This window comes from Rhinolophus hipposideros, assembly GCF_964194185.1.
Source record: "Rhinolophus hipposideros genome assembly, chromosome: 22".
Taxonomy (NCBI): domain Eukaryota; kingdom Metazoa; phylum Chordata; class Mammalia; order Chiroptera; family Rhinolophidae; genus Rhinolophus; species Rhinolophus hipposideros.
Genome location: NC_138068.1, coordinates 18,803,978 through 18,820,974, shown reverse-complemented (window position 1 = coordinate 18,820,974; position 16,997 = coordinate 18,803,978). Strand labels below are relative to the sequence as shown.

At 55.1% G+C, this 16,997-nt stretch overlaps 1 protein-coding gene across 4 annotated transcripts in view; it reads right to left on the bottom strand.

Annotated features, from left to right (window-relative positions):
* The window catches only part of MTCL2 (microtubule crosslinking factor 2), a 69,438-nt gene extending 54,405 nt beyond the window's left edge, over positions 1-15,033 (bottom strand). For all 4 annotated transcript variants that reach the window (XR_013992317.1, XM_081034529.1, XM_081034530.1 and 1 more), the window contains exon 1: positions 14,203-15,033. Coding sequence is in view for 3 of the 4 variants with exons in the window: in XM_081034529.1 (XP_080890655.1) it covers positions 14,203-14,889 (687 nt within the window). In the remaining variant the exon portion in view is untranslated. The remainder of the gene's footprint in view (positions 1-14,202) is intronic.
* Positions 15,034-16,997: the final 1,964 nt, after the last annotated feature.

Genomic DNA, 16,997 nt, shown 5'->3' with positions numbered 1-16,997 from the left:
TCAGTCGACCTCTCTTTTAACCAGGACTGAGAATGGGAGGGGGCGGGGGGACGATGAGGGGTAGGAATGGGGCACCACACTGCTGCCAGGGTAGTCCGCCTTTCCCTTTATAGAAAATGCTTGTTTTGCTCTGATTACAGATGTAATACTTATTTATGGAGAAAATTTGAGAAAAAGCAGATGGCTTTCTATTTCCTTCACGAGTTCCCATTGGCTTCTGCATTAGGTCCAAGCCCCTTACCCTGGAACCCAAGCCATCTCTGGTCTCCTCCCCATTCCTGTTTTGCCCCTGTCTTTGCATCCTCTGTCCCCCACCACCTTGTCCAGATGTGCCATGATTAAAAATAGCTACCACCTATGTGGAGGCTCACTAATTATGGGCCCCCAACCCAAGCACGGGATGTGCACAATCCTCATTATCAACCCTGTGAAATCGGTACTGAAAATGTTCCCATTTTGCAGATGAGGAAATTGAGGCTCAGAAGTTTCCCAGAGCTACTCAAGCAACGGAGTGGTGGGGCCGGAATCCAAACAGGCCCTGTGACCCTGGGCTAATGCATCTTAACTATGTTCTACTCCCAGGTTTGCTTACGCTTTGCCAGGCTAACTCTTAATCATTTCATCCTTCCAGGGCATCCCTCCTCCCCTAGTCTGATTCTACCCCCACACTCTGAACTTCATTTGTCTCTGGTGCTAACAATTTTAGGTTGCATTTGCCTGTTTTCAAGTCTATCTTCCTCGAGAGCTGGGGGGAGGGAGGTGACAGGTCTGCTTCCCAGTATTGCTCAGGATGTGGTACAGAGCAGGCACACATCACTGTCTCTGGGTGGATGAATGAACGAAAGGAGGAGTATGGCTTCTGCCCTGCCCAGTCTCTCTCCACAGCCCAGGGCCCTCCTGATCCCTGGCCCAAGCCAGCTACACAGAGTCAAAAAGAGCCTGGGTAGCTCTAGGGCTGGGCTCAGGCCCCCACACCATCCCAGGATGAGCAGGGTCTGGGTACCCAGGGAAACTCCTGCTCACCCATCTATTCCCTCCCCACAAAGTACATCTCTGTCCACCCTCCTACACTCCCCCAGTAATCCACGAAGCCAGCCTGCAGGAAGAAACCTCTCAGAGGCAGACCTGCCCTTTGCAGTGGATTGGTTCCCAGGAATCCCAGGGGAACGAGCCAGGAAGAGTCTCTTGGTATATACTGAGAAGGAGGGCCAAACATGAGCTCACATTACTGCTAATAATAGTGAGAGCTTGCACAGGGCTTCACAGTTTACAAAGACATCCCATCTGCATCATCTCATGGGTCCTCACAGAAACTCCATGGACAGACAGGGCAGGAATCACCATCCCTATTCTACAGAGGAAGAAGAGGGAGAAGCGTGGGGAAGGTGGGCTATGCCCAAGGTCACACAGAGCGACCTCTAAGCAGGACTCAGGCTGTGGACTTCAGGCCCTTTCGTCTGCATCAGAATTCGGGGAGTCCATGAACTTGGACGGGAAGAAAAAAAACCAAATCACATCTTTATATTCACTCACCTCTAACTAAAAATTACCGTTTCCTTCTATTCTGGACAAGCTACAGTTGTATTAGCCGTACCTGTGACTTTGCCACCCAAAGAAACACAGATGTTTTCAGATCACATCACAGTTGCTGCAGAAATGTCAAAATATTTTTTACACTCATCAGTGCTTTAAAATCACAGTAGTAAGTAGGCTTGTCACCAGATCTTATCAGTGAATAAACACACATATTACTAATAGCATGATTTAAAAACATACTTTGGTAACTATATTCCAATATATTTGGTTTCCTTTATATTTTAAGTGTTTAAAAACATTATTCTAAGACTTCTTCTCAGCAGAGAGCTTCAGGGGTCTCTGGCACAAAATAAGATGAAGACTCTGTTCTTTCCTGAGCTGCCTCACCTGTGGGGTCTGACTCTCCAGCAGGACATAAAGCTGGAGAAGCAGAGCTCTGCTTTCAAGCCACATTTTAAATGTTCCAGGAAAGAATGCTTTCTGCGGGAAACCTACACCCAATCTCAGATGATTAATCTTTGTACAATGAGGACAGAAGTTTAGATTTGGGGCCCAATGGAACACTTGCAAGGGACTCCAGATGCATGGGTCTGATGGAATTGGTTTGTAGGAGTGGACCTGACCTGCAGGGCTGCAGATGAAAGTGACGGGACACAGGTCCCTCTGCAGAAACACAGCAAGTGATGACGACGATGGTTTGAACCCCATCTACAGTTCCCAGCAGGCCGAGGGGACAGATGGTTCCCGAAGGCAGGAGGAGGTCATGTCTTACCAGCCACCAAAGAAGAGACTGTTCCAGAGCAGAGGACCCCAGCTATCTTCCACCCAAGAGTTAACCCCCAGAGGGCTAAGGGTGAACGCTGGGATGTGACTGTTCCCCCGGAATCCCCAAAAAACTCTGATATGAGCCCTGTAGACCACATTCTAGAAACCCTGGCATATAAGACTGCATCAGGAGCAGGGAGTAGGCATCTCAGCCAACCCAGCTCTGCACTGCCTGGGCCTCCTTCCACTCTGCCTGTCTCCCACCTACTCACCCCTCCACCTCAAATGCCACCTCTACCAAGAAGTCTCCCCACCTGTGCCAGGGCACAGCCCTGTTATATGAACAATTAGTGAATATCTATGGTGGGCCAGATTCATCACCAAATCATTGGATTTAATCCTCCAAACAACCAATTTGCTCCCCACTAATTTGTTCTCCACTCAGTACATGGATTGATTTTTAATTTTAATTTTTAAAGACCACAGAGTACTCCTATTTAAAGCCCTCCAATGATTATCCAAATCTGGAAACAACCCACATGTCCCTCAACTGGTGAATGGCTAAATAGTGGTACATCCATATAATGGAATACTACTTAGTAAGGAATGCAGTGTTGATAGCACAACAACGTGAATGAAGCTTAAATGCATTCTGTTAAGTGAAGGAAGTCAGACTCAGTAGGCTGCATGCTGTATGGTTCCATTTATATGACATTCTGGAAAAGGCAAGACTATAGGGACAGAAAACATCAGTGGTTGTCAGGTATAAAAGAGTACAGGGGGATTTTACGGGGCAAGGGAACTGTTCTGTATCTTGATTGTGGTGGTAGATACAGAAATGTACACATTTGTCAAAACTCATTTTACTATACGTAAATTTCCTAACCTAAAAGCCACACAAAAGAATGACTCCTACCCAATCCTCCATCTTCATCGCCTCTCACTCCTCCTCTCATTGGCTACACTACAGCCACTTGGTCTTCTTCCAGCAGCCAGAAGACACCTGGTCTGTCTCATCTCTGAGCCTCTGCCCCTGCCGTTCCCTCTGCCTGATTTCCCTGCCCTGAACTCTGCATTACTGGCTCCCCCTCCTGCTTAAAGCTTCCAGCTAAATGTCACCTCCTCAGAGAAGCCTTCCAAACTTCCCTAGGCCCATCGTGTCCATCACTAATCTGTGTTTCTTTTACATAATGTATCACAGGCTTATTTGTAATACTGATTATTTTACTAATTGGTCTGTTTGCTTGTGGAATGTGGGTCTCGACCAGTAGGATGTGAACTTCAGGAAGGCAGAGCCCAGCAAAGTGCCTGGCACACAAATAAATAGCTGCCAAATAAATAAATGCGTCCTAGGAGGGGTTCCACTCTCCTGCAGAAAACCACTTCCGGTCAGTGCTACTGTGTCTAACTTTAACTCTTTGATTCTGTAAAGCTAATGCCCATGGAGGTTTCGGACCCTCGTGGTAGGCCTCAAACCCTAGCCCCCCTACTCCCAGGATGAATCTGCCAGGTTCCAAACCTGACCCAATGTGTCACCTCCTCCCTAGGTTCTAAGGACCGGACCGGCTGATGGGCAGACAGACCCAGAATGACAGAACGGAGCTGAGGGATCCACAGTCTTTGCTCTGTAGGACAGCAACCACTCTACGGAGGATTCTCTGCCTGGCCCGCCTTCTCCCACATTGCCCAGGCTGCCACGGTCCCTCCCTCAGGCCAAAGCCCAGGCTGCCTGCCCATCTGCCACTCTGGCTCTGGCAGGGACCACTCAGCCTAGCCCGGAAGGGCTGACCTGCAGGGTGGGCCAGCAGTGGCCACAGGGGCAGCATGCCAGCCCCCCGAGAGGCCAGAGCAGCCATCTGCTGTCCCTTCTGCCCATCCCCCAGGGTCTGTCAAGGCTCCAGATGAGATCATAGCATTTGGACCCCAAGGAGAGCAGAAGGCTCTACAAAGCTCCACTTCTCTCCCAGCTCACAAGCAAAGACCCTGGGCATAGCAGTAGGACCAGGGAAACACACAGCCTCCATCTCTTCACAGACATGGATACTGAGGAGAATCCCATAGTCCCGCAGAGGGTCCAGAGTTAAACAGGAAGGGACTCTGGGCTCCTGTCTCCCAGGCCAGAATTCAATCCATCTTAGCCTCCTTGGGTGGAAGCTGGGCTCTAGTTTTGGGGGAGTCAGGGTCAAACATCCTGGAGAAGGAGGGCCAGGAAGCCCAGCCAGGCATTGCTATGCAACACAGTGCCCCGACTCCAGCTGGTTGAGGCTACCTGGTCCCAGTGACCCAGAGGGTCACGAGGGAAGACAAGGGCCCTGGACTTGCATCTCCAAAACCAATAAATACTAACATGCATGCGTTCCCTGAGCGCTTCCCCTCTGGCAGCCCCACGACAGGCAGCTCGTTATCTCACTGTATCCCAGGCAGCCCCAACTGGCTGAGGAAGAATCAACGTAATAAGAGTCAACTCTGCTGCCCAAGGTCTCACGCTAAATGGCACAGCCAGGATTTGAGTCCAGTTTGAGCTCTGATAAACTAGATAGTCTCTGTAATGGGAAAAAAGTGACAACAATTTTAGCTAGTATTTACAAGGACTTACCATGTGCCACACAATGAGCTGAGCTCTGAATGGAGGTCCATCGCCTTGCGCTCAACGACAGTCTTTTTGCGGGGTTGCTATTATTTTATGCCCATTTTACAGGTAAGCAAACAGAGGCTCAGGAAGATGAAGGCTCCACAGCCAATCAGGGGAGAGCCCCTCCCCGCTGCCGTCCCAGCTCTGGCACAGCTCAGTGCACGAGACCCCAGACAGTCCCTCTGGCGGGGAGCTGTGCATGCGTGCACGTGTTGGGGGAGAGATGCCCAGACACTGGCACCCACAAAGGCCAGGCCCCATTGTCACTGCCCCATTCCAGGCCTCAGCAGACAGAGCAGGGAGACATCTGCAGCCCATGCTGCCTCTGAGGGACGCTCAGAGCTGGGGCGCCTGCTGGTGTCCCTCCTGTCCTTTCTGTGTGAACAGGAAGGAAAGCAGCATTTGGATCTGGATGTGTTTAAAACATCCCCTGGGCTGCAGCCAAATCTCTGAGCAGGGAGAGAACAGCACTCAGAGGTCTTTGAGGAGGGTCAAGGGAGTAGCCCTGGGCCTCGCAGCCTGAGGCACCAGCACAGCCCAGCATTTCACTCTGCTGAGCCTTTGCTCCTGCCATTCCCGCTGCCTGGCAATCTGGAAAAAGCACCATGAGGGCCCAGCCGCTTGCCTCTTGCAGGCTGTGTGACCTTTGGCAAGCCCTTCGACCTCTCTGAGCATCAGTTTACACCTGTGTAAAAGGAAGGAACTAAGTCCCACCCTGGTAAGGTCCCTGCCCTAGTACAGAACAGCTGGAGAGAGGGGCCCCGACAAGAAACCTGTAATTACCCAATTAATGATCTAATTACAGTTGAAATAAATGCCCTCAAAGGAGTCTATAGGAAGCTCCTAGGTGTCACACAGAGGCCTGGACTGGAGCTCAATGCATGAGGGTGGGGAAGCAAACCAAAGGGAGGGGAGGGAACCACAGCCCAAAGGACCCCAGGTGGGAAGAGCACAGGAACAGCAGCCTGGGATGTGTGGAGCCTGTGAAAGCTCGGGTGCAGCAGGGGTGAGGTGAAGTTGAAGGAGGCAGGACCACACGAGCTGCTCAAGCACTCAGCAGGGCCGAGGAGGGGCGCGGAGGGGAGGGGCTGATGCAGTGACCCACAATATCCCCAGTGGATATGGGGCAAAACCGGGGGAAAGATACTCAGTCAGGTCCAGCCTGACTATGGGACCCCAAGTTGGTTTTCTACCGGAGCCTGAGTGCCCTCTGTGGCCCAGGCAAGGGGAGATTATGCACCTTGAACTTAGAATGAGGGACCACAAGGTGGCCGTCCATCATCAAAGGAGTAGTCCAGATTGTAGAGTCGGAGGCACTGGCCTTAGCTGTTCAAAGACTGGGGTGGGAGGGAAAGGGGGTACATAAGGGAGAGATGTGTTTGGGGAACTCATAAAGCAATTCAGCTCCACACATACGTCTTAGGCCCCTGCTCCATGCCAAGATCCACACCCAGAGCCAGGCCCAAGCTTGCCATCAAGGACCCTGGGCCCCCGGGCAGTCAGATCCAAGCCTGCTGATGAGTGATGGTGAATAGCTGTTGAGTCCTTACCACAAGCAGACCCTGGCTCATCCTTACATACATGTGTTCTCTGATTTAATCCTCACAGCAACACTGTACAGTGAACATCCCCACTTTACAGATGAGGAAACTGAGGCTCATAAAGGGGAAGCTCATAGAGGAAAAGAGAGAGCTAGGATTCAAGCCCAGGTCAGCTTGGCTCTAAACCATAATGCCTTTAACCACCGTGGACACTGGCGAAGGGAGGGGCTGGCCTGTTGCTCACACCTCTTACTCCCTGCCACGCCTCACAAAGGCCAGCACTAGCTGCTAGGAACGCAGACCTGTAGGCCTCCAGTGAATGTCAGGTTCAGCCTGGCCCAGAACACCCGCCCCTGGCTCTTCCCCCAGGTCCAAGTTCCTTCGGGTACCAGACGGCAGAGAATGTGATGACAAGTGAGGTGATGCCTATGGGGCACTGGTGGAATGACTTTAGTAATCACCTTGGCTGCTGGTCAGACCCTTGCCCAGAACTTAGCTGAGCCCCTCCCCTGGAGAACTCCCTCTGCCCCAGAGGCTACACAGAATGTGGGGCTCCCTCCCCCCCTCTGTGCCCAGGACAGTGCTGGATGTGCCATATACCTGAATGGTAATCCTCCCAAGTGCCCTGCAAAAAAAGGGATTTAATTCCCACTTTACAGTCAGGAAGACTGAGGCTTGATAAAGGGACTTGCACATGGAGATCACGCACAGGGAGGTGACAAAACAAGGTACGGCCCCAGACCTGACCCCAAAGGTGGAATTTGTCCATGAAACCACATAGCCTTCCTTCCCTCCCACCCTTGGCCCCTATGCCTTAGGCCCAGTGCTAAACACACGGAAAAGGTGCAGCTCCTAGCTTTGCCAATACGGCTCCTTCCTAGCAAGGTGTTCACCCAGCAAGATGTTCACTTAGCTCAGCATTCAGTGCCCTTCCCAAGCAGGCCCAATTCCCCTTCCCGGCCCCTCCCTTACCACTGCCCCACCCACCATTCCCTCTAGCTCTTCTGCTGTAAGCCTGCAGCCCACCCACAGATCGTGGTCACTGCCTTTCATTCAATCATGCAACAAATATTTATTGAGTCCCTCTGTCAGGCACTATTCTAGCAGCTGGGCATAGAGGTAGCCACTCAAGGCTGACTCCTCAGCTCTAATGCCTCCTCTTCCGGGAAGTCTTCCAGGCCCCTCCTCTGAGTGCCCAATCTCCAGCTCCTCTATCCTGACCCCCTTCATCAGTTCCCAGGCAGAACTGGGCATCTTTTAGAGATGGGAGTGGCATGGCTCTCCACAGCCCCCAGCAAAGGAAAGGGGGAGGAGGAGGGAGATGAGGGCAGGCAGGAAATCCAGAGAGGATTAGAAGGGAGTTGGCCCTGGGCAGGGTTTCTTCTGTGGGCAGGCCTGACAATTGCTCCATCTCACTCAGCCCACTGGGCCCAGGTCAAGTGCTGGGCATCAGGGGCCTGAGAGCCTTCGGTACAGCTTCTCCTGATTTGGTGAACTGCCAGCCCCGCAACCACCTACCACCTAGCCCCAGCCAGGTTCCTAGGGTCCCCAGATCCAGGAGGTTATGAAATCAAGCCTCCACCATACTCCTCACTGATCCCAGCAGCCTTGTGGAAGGAAGCCTTCTGCAGGAGCTGAAAACAGTAGTTTGTACACATTAGCTCCAGGGAGACACGGACCAGGATTTCCTGTGTTTCTGTGGGTGAAATGTCACAGCCAGTGTGTGTGCATGCCTGGGCACTCAGGTTTGTGGGTTTCTGGCCCCCGTCAGCAAAGGCTACAGGCCTGATGTGTGAGCGCTCTGTGCTCGTGGCCCTGCTTGTGTGTACATGGCTACGTGTCTCTACGAGTGCCTCTGGGGTGTATGTCTGCAAGCCCTGGGCCTCTGCGGCTTCCTTCATAGAAGAGGCCGTGAGGGTGTCTGGGCAGTGAGCTTGCGTCTGTGCCCGCCTGGCAGGGGCGGATGTGTGGATTCTTGTGGATGCCAGTGCCTGGGTATAATGTGTCTGTGTAGGTGTGTGTGTGTTCGTGTGCATATGTATGTGTGCTTCTAATTTGTCTGAGGGGGTGCCAGGCTGTGTCCATCACTGGGACATGGCCACGTGTTTCTGGGGGTGTAAGGTGTGTGTGTGTGAGGATGTGTTTCTGAGCCGGAGATCTCCTAGATAGTGTGGGTCCCTGCTGCGTCTGTTTGGTAATGTGTGTGTATGAGGAGACAGGAGGTTGTGTGTCTGCCCGGTCTTGTGTGCTTCTCTAAACGTGTTCCTCTCTCATATGCCCGGAGACGTGCTTCTGGAAGCATACAACGTAAGCGTGTCTCTGGATGTGTCTGTGAGACATGTGGATCTCTGGGCAAAGCTGTAAATATGTGCAACGTGTGTGAGACTGTGCCCAGCAACACAGGCCCCCCCCCCCTGTGAGGAATGCGGGGGGCCCTGGAGCCGTGGTCCCCCAGGCCTCACAGCAGCAGACTCACATTTTCCATCTCATTTTCCATCTCACTGGAGCGGCCCCCCTTTCCCCATGACAGGCATACTGCCGAGGCTTCTTAAAGACCCAGGCCTCCGAGCAGCTTCTTCCAGGACAACTCTTAGCTGTCACAGGGAGGGCCGGGACTTAGGGCAGGGACCAGTCAGGAGCTTTGCTGACCATAATGACCGCCCCTATCCCGCACCCAGTGACAGATAGACTGGGGCCCTCCCCCTACAGCTCCCAGGAGCTAAGAAGAGCTTCACAACTTGCTGGCTACTGCGCCACACTTGGGGCACAAAGCCTGGAACCCAGGAGGCACTCAGAAAACATCTGACGAATGAATGAATGAATGAATGAATGAATGAATGCCTAGAGAAGCAGGTAAGGGAGAGGCAACGACTGGGACAGGCTCCGACATTTACTGTCCACTATGATCACACTGAAAAGGGTCCCCAATGGACCAGGGATAGGCATGCTTAGCACCCGTATTACAGAAGAAACAGAGGCTCAGAAAGGCTGAGTATCTCACCCAGTGTCACACAGCTTGCAACTGGCAAAGCCAGGCAAGAACCCAGCTCTGTGAAGCTCAGTGTGCCTCATGCATGGGAGAGAGTGGAAGAGCGACGGGGAAAAGGCAGCTCCATAGGATTGTCTAGTGAGGCTCCCAAGTATGTCAGCTGTGCAATCTTGGGCATATTACACAGCGTCTCAGTTTCCTCGTCTGTCCAATGGGTCTGATATCAGAACACTCCACACTATGAGATTGCTATGAGAAGTAAAGGGCTTACTTAACTCAGAGCCTGTCCCACTGGAAGTGATCGATTGTTGATAGCATTGGTCAGACAAGAGCCATAAAGGCCCAGGGATCCGTGGTCTAGAGGTTCCCAGGCCAGCTCTACCATTCCAGCCCTCTGGGCTCCAGCCTGACTGTCATCTCATCCTTAAGGCTGGATCTAAATCCCTGTCACTTCCTCCAGGACCTCAGACCCCTGGTCCCAGTCGGTCTGCATGGGTGCAGGCACATACTCACACATGCATGCGAGCACGTGTCCCCCACGCCCGCCTGCAAGCTCCAGACCCCTGGTCCCAGCATATATTCTTCTCCGCTTGTTACCAGCCAGTCTTAGCCTAGAGCCTGGCACACAAGAAGATTCCTGTCACCAACCAGTGTCCCAGACTAGACACACTGCTAGCAACCCAAAGCTCACTGCTCCAGTCACACTATAGAAGGAACAGGACCCAGAGTTAGACCAACCAAGTTTAGAAGCCTGGCTGTGTGACCTGGAACCTCCATTTACCCAACTGTATAATGGGAACTGGGGCTGGATTAGATGCTTCCTCTGGGCCCTTCTGGGCTAACATCTAGATTGGCTGCACCTCAAACACTTGCATCTAGAACCTCCAAGGAGGTGGGGAGGACTAGCTTCATGGAACCCATACAGCATGGAATGGGATCACATCTTTTTGTCTTCCCTGGAACAGCTCCCAACTCGTTAACATCCTACAGCTAAGGGGACCCACCTTCCTGGCTTCTCCGAGCTACTCCACGAATGAAGATATATGGAAAAAGAACTGACTCTGGGTGTTGAACACACAATGTGATATATAGATGATGTATTACAGAATTGTACACCTGAAACCTGTATAACTTTACTAACCACTGTCACCCCAATAAACTTTAATTTAAAAAAAAAGAATGAAGATATAGACATCCTGTCTGCTCACTGGCTAAAAATATTAACAATTCCCCAAGAGATGCAGGATTTTACTGCTTGCAAAATGTTTTCTTGTCTCTTCATAACTTCCTGATTCTAACAATCCTATGAAGATGCCCATCATCTTCATTATATAGATGAAAAAAACATAGCTCAGAGAGGCCAAGTGACTTGCCCACGGCCACACAGTAAATGGCAGTCGGGTTTCAAATCCAGGTCTTTTGGGTCCAACTCTCAGATTCTTCCATCCACAGGGGTGGGTTCCAGCATGTCCTTACCACATGGTACCTGGGCGACAGTGAGTAGCGATGGGAAGCTGGAAGACCAGGACTTTAAAGGTCAAACATAGTCAACGTGTCTCCTCTGCAGCTAAAGCTGCCTCTTCAAATCCTGGAACCTCAAAAGTTAATAACCTTTAGACTTCCTTGTCTGGAAGGGACCCAAGGTCAGGAAACCCAATTGCAGCCATCACATGAATCTCATCCTCATCACAACCACCAACATTCTATACAGTTTCTAAGCTGCTTTCCACAAACCCTATGTCTTTATCCGAACATGTGAGGTCATCCAGCTTCTCTTTGAATAACTCAAGTGACAGTGAGCTCACTCCCTTCTCTGTAACAGCTCTTTCTATCGGCTCATTGGGAAACAGCTGCCCACTTACACTTTCCCCAAGTGGGCCCAAGAGCAGGCCTCATGCCACAGGAGATCAGCCGTCACACAAAAGGTTTTCCTCAGTGGACAATTCCCAGTGTCCCTTGCCAGGGGGGCGGTGAGCCTGAGCACAGCCCCACCCCACTCTATGGGACTCAGCCCAGGCGGCAGGAGGCCTGACACTGGGGACCTGGAGTCCTTCTCCTGGTAACTCAGTTTTTGCATCTTAGAAGCAAAGTGGCCCAGGGGGCAGGAAACACGTCAAGAGTGGAATGACTCTTACTTCAAGCTCTGGCTGCCTGGAGAACCAGTTATGAAACCTGGAGCAAGTCTTTCTCCCCTCTGGCCATGGTTTATCATCTGTAGATGGAACAAACCAACACTTCCCATAATAGCCCCTACACTGACGCTCCACAACCACGGTCTCTAGGTTTTCACCTCACGTCTGTGAGGTTGGCAGCTGGGTTAAATGAAGCCGGGAGCAGTTTAGGGGCCAACCAAGCACACACAGCAAGAATTGTACATTCTGGCCCTGCTCACTTCTCTCATCCAATCTCCTTCCTCTCTCCAGCCTCAGAGCTGTTTCTTGAAATCAACAAGCTTTTCCCTACTTCCTGTAGCCTGGAATGTTCTCACTCCAGCTTCTTCCTCAGCTGGTTCCATCTCCTCCTTCTCCTCCTCAGCCACTCCGAGCACCCCCATCCCCACTTCCATGCGCTCTTGGCACAATGTATCCTTCTCCACCCTTACGTGCTCTGTATTGTGATTTATGGTATGACTATTGTTTAATCTCAGTCTCCCCGACTAGACCCGAAGCTCCACGAAAGCTCGTCTACAGCTGGACCCCCAGACCTGCACTAGTGATTGGTACACCGTGGGCGTTAAATAGTGAGTGAATGAATGAATGAGGAGCCAGGAGAAAGAGCCCAGCCTGCTTCAGATGGGGTGGAGGATCTACTCTGCCTCCTCAGAATCCACAGGAGAACATGAAAAGTGTCCATGGAAATATGTCACATAGCACTTGAGAATAGCAGTGATGACAGCTACTCTCGTCTGAGGTTCACTACATGCCAGACGCTCTAGTGGTGTTTGCACACTTTATCTCATTTAACCCTTAAGGTTGGAAGATGTTTGATGTGCCTTTTTACAATGAGGAAACTGAGGTCCAGAGACATTAAATAACTTGACCAAGATGACACAGCCAGGAAGCTACGGACCCTGAATCCAAGAGTGACGTGAGGCCTGCACACAAAGCCTGAAGCACTGAATGAATGGTAGAAACTGAGGCTCAGCCCTGGCTCAGGCAGTGGTAGGTCCCCAGCCAGACCCTGGCACCTGGGAGACCTTGGGCTTCTGGGACTCTATTCCATCTTAACAGTCATTGGTAGCTCACGGGAACTCCAGAGCTCGGCCTGGTCACTTCCTGGGAAGGACAGGAGCCCATAGAGGTGGGTGCATGAAAAGACCCTGAAGCACAGCTCTATGGCCGATCTTCTTTACCCAGTGTGAACAGTGCAGGCAGGAGGTGGAAGGGTGGACCTCAGGTTCAGAGTTTAGAGCAGCTCAGGGCACAAAGAGAGCAGGGCCAGGCCTCCTTCTAGCTTGTCTCTCTCCTCCTACCCACCCTCTATTTGTCCTCTCCTGACCATTAGCTTCTGAAGACGATAGGAACTCATTGAACCCTTATTGTCAATACTGAATGAGGTGGATTATCCTGATTTAGACAGCCCCTATCCTTCTATTCCACAAGTATGTACTGAACACAGGCTGGAGAGCAGATCCCCAGGGAAATGGGGAGGAGGAGACACAGTTGAGCAAGACCCCAAAACTCTAATGAGAGAGAAATGCGTTTGGCCAGAAGAACCACAATGCAAAGCTATGTACTGCCAGGCAGGCGGGGCACGCTGGGTGTTGTACCAGGCCACCAACTGACAAGAGTAGGTAACATTTCAGCCTCTTCCAAAACCATGCCCAACCAGTGGCAGTAGATTAGAGGCCATGAAGCTTCCAGTCTGCACAGCCAAGGTCGATACCCGAGGGCCAGGCTGTCCCTAAAGCTGCCACAGTGCCATGTGGTGAACAGACAGAGCCTGGTGCTCAGATCCACCCAGTAGGTGCAAAGCCTGCTCTTCTGGGGAAGCTCTCAGGTCCCCCCATGCCCTTTTCAGAAAGGCAGCTTCCCTCCACTCACTGGGCACATGGGGAGGACATGGGCAGGGACATGAGGGGCAGCCATGAGGGGCCAATGGAACTGCTGTGTCTACAAGGCCGGGCCCAGAGAGAGCAGAAGACCATATCCTGGAATTTAGGAAGCTGCCTCTGAACTAGTTCTCCCACGACATCATCCTCCCAGGTTGTGGGACCGTTAGACTGGGCGGAAGTCGGACTCCAGCCAAAGGGATGTTCCCAGATGTCATGCTTTCAAACAGGACCCGCCCTGAAAGGCAGGCGGGGACAGGCCTGGGCCTGAGGAAAGCCCAGAGAAGAGACTCAGGATGGTGTTCCGGCTTCTCCTTGGCACGGGCAGGCCACAGGTCTCCCTGGCAGCATGCACCCCAGTGCCTGTCCTAGAAAGGAGGGCCACCAAAGGCCTGGCATCTGGACTGGGGGTGGGGGTTCTGAATGGCTGAAGGCAGAGACCCCACCATCCCAAGTAATGCACCCTGCCCGGCTTCCTCCTCAGGAGAGGGTTCCCCAAATAAAATGGGAGACAAGAGGTGAGAGAGCCCTAGATCGACCTCAGGGTGGTCCCAGGGGGTTTAGGCCTCCTTTTCCAGCTCCATCAGTGGGGCTGCGCGGCCAGCTGGTGCCTTAGTCTCGTGGGTCTGTGACACCCGGGGCCTCCCGTGACCTCCCGTGACCTCCCTCCCCCCATCGGCGCCCCAACCTTGAGATAGTCGTTTTCCGAGCGCAGCTCCTCCAGCTCTCTCACGAAGCCGCTGGGCCCGCAGTCCAGCATCTCCTCGGTGAGGTCGGAGAAGGCAAGCGAGGCACTGAGCGGCAGGCGGCTGCTTCCCCCTGACGACGCGGCGACGGATGGCTCCTCCGGGGAGGCAGGCGGCCGCGGGGCCTGCGGTGCCGACGGCGCGGGCTGGGGCGGCTGCCCGGTGCGGGCCCCCGCGGGGCCCCCGGCCGCGGACTCGGCGTCGCTGCTCAGCGCCGGCTCCAGGCCCAGCAGCCGCGCCTCTTCCGACGCGCAGTCCGACACCTCGGAGCTGCTGTCGGTGAGGCTGGGCGGCGGTGGAGGGGGTCGCGGCCCGGCACCCGCGCGCGGGCGGCCCTTGGCACGCACCCCGGTGCGGACCCCTGCCACCCGCGTCCCTGCGCCCCGCGCCCCGGGCACCACCGCGCGCCCCTTCTTGTCGGGCCGCCCGGAGGACGCGGCGCTGCAGGCGGCTGCGGCGCCCTGGCCTGGGCCGCGGCGGCCCTTGGCCAGCGACCAGCCGGCCACGTCCTTGGGCCGGGCCGGCGATGGCGCGCGGTGGCTCTTCTTCCTCTCCGGAGCGGGCGCGGGCGCGGGCGGGGGCGGGGGGCCGCAGCCCCGGGCCACAGGCTCCCCCGCCGGCGCCTCCATCTCGGCCTCGCTCGGCCTCAGCGAGCGGCGCGCATGGCCCGGGCCCGCCCGGCCTCCGCGCCCCCGAGGGCGGTCCGGGCGCCGCTCCCGCCGCTCTGGCCGCGGCTCCTCCCGGCTCACCTCAGCCCCCGGGCTGTGCTCCGGCCCGGACCCCCGCCGCACTGTCTCTCCGCCGCTCGGAGCCCGGAGAGAGCGGCCCGCTCGCCGCCTCCAGGCGCCCCGGCTCCGGCTCCGGCTCCGCCCGGCGCCCGCCCCCTCGGCCTCGCCGCGCCCCCGGAGCGCGCCCGGGCCCCGGCTGCCCACACGCCGATCGCTCCCTCGGGAGCCCAGTCCGGCTGCTGCCCGGGCCCCGGCTCCGCCCGGCGCGGCCCGCCCCCCGCGCAGCCCCGCCAGCTCCCCGCCCCGCCGCCTCGGCTCGGGGGCGCGCGGCTCCGTGAACAAAAGACGGACGCGGCGGGAGCGGCAGGGAGGGACCCAGGCAGCGAGGAAGGGAGGGATCTGCGAGGCAACAGCGACCCCCTCGAGGGTCAGGCAGGCCGCGGCGGCCGCGGTCCCCGCTCCCTCCTCGGCCGCCCCGCCGCCGCCCCCTCCGCGGCCGGCCTGGGGAATGCACCCGGTGGGGGTTCCCCTGCGCCCAGGGTCCCGGCAAGGGCCCCGCGAGCGGCGAGAGAGGGGACTTCCAGGCAGAGGCCGGGCGGACCTCAGAGCGCGGGAGCCAGCATCCATATACACACCCGGTGCTTCGCCCCTCGCCGCTCTGCCGAGCGTGCGCGAACTCCTCCCCCTTTAACAGTGCAGAGCAAGACCAATTATCCCATTGCACAGACGCGTAAAATGGAGCCCTGGGAAGAGTCGCGATTAGTCCAAGGTCAGTGGCAGAGCCGGAATGGAACCCCAACTTCACCCTTCAAAGGCGTGCTCGGCTCTTCTGCCTCGGCTTCCCTGTCACAGGGATGGGCCCCGTGAAGCCCTGGGTGCACGCCCGGCCCCGCACACCTTGGCCTACTGTGATCCCAGGCACACATACTCCCTCCTCCCTGACCCCAGTTGCAGGCTCCGCACGGCTGAAATGGAGGCGACCTGTCATGAGGTGTCAGCCCAGCGATGATTCAGGAGTGGGTTCTGTCCCTGCTGGGGGCTGGCACGGGCTGGAGACGGTTGCCTTGAGCCCCCCATGTTCTTTCCCAACAGCCACTGCGGACGATTCCGGAGTCCCGGCTCTGGAGGGGGTCGCTGTTTTTCTTCCAGGGCTGTCTCCACGGCTGTTGATTTTTCCCATGTGTCTGTCACACCTCCCGACCCTTCTCCTACCCTGCTCCCCACTGTTACTCCCTGTTGCTGAGCCACCGCTGGGTAGAGCCACATTAAGTCCTTTGGCTGCCCCTCCAGCGGGCACTTATCCTCAGGGTGACACCCCATTGCCAACGGGGCAGTGGTGGGGGACAGGGCTGTGTTTACCCTTCTGCAGCCTCTTCCTCCCCCATTCCTTCCTCCCCTCCTTTTCCATTTTTCCTTTTTCCTTCACCTGCCCATTTTCTCCTTCCTCCTTTTCCTCCTCTCCTAATCCTGTTCCTTCACCTCCTGCCCTTGACGCACAGCTGGCACCAGGTCCACTTCTTTGTTTCTGTCCTAACCTCCCCCACAGCAGTGAATACATTTCTGGGGTACCCCCTCTCACCTGAGGCATGGCTTCATCCCCATCTAGGTGTGTCCAGGTGTGTGAGTGCCCTCTCCACCTCAGATCCTTCCTCCAGGTGCCCCCCATTGAGGCAGGTAAGGAGCAGAGCTACTCATCAGGTTTTAGGGCAAACACTTCTTCAGGAGCATATCCACCCCCTGCTGGCAAGGCACCACCTCCCCTGCCTCCACTGACTGTCCATTCATCTGGTCCACAGGCACCAGGTAGGACACTAAAGGACACAGTGGTGGACTTGTCGTGTTGTGTTCCTGGCTTCCGAGAGCACACAGTATAGGGGGGAGATGTCCAAGAAAGATTAATCACAAACAGGGTGGCATGGAGTAGCACAGGGGCAGGGGCCAGGGCAGCCCCTCCCACTTCCTGGGCCTCAGAGTTCCCACCTGGTCTAGTTTGCTGTAACAGATGACAG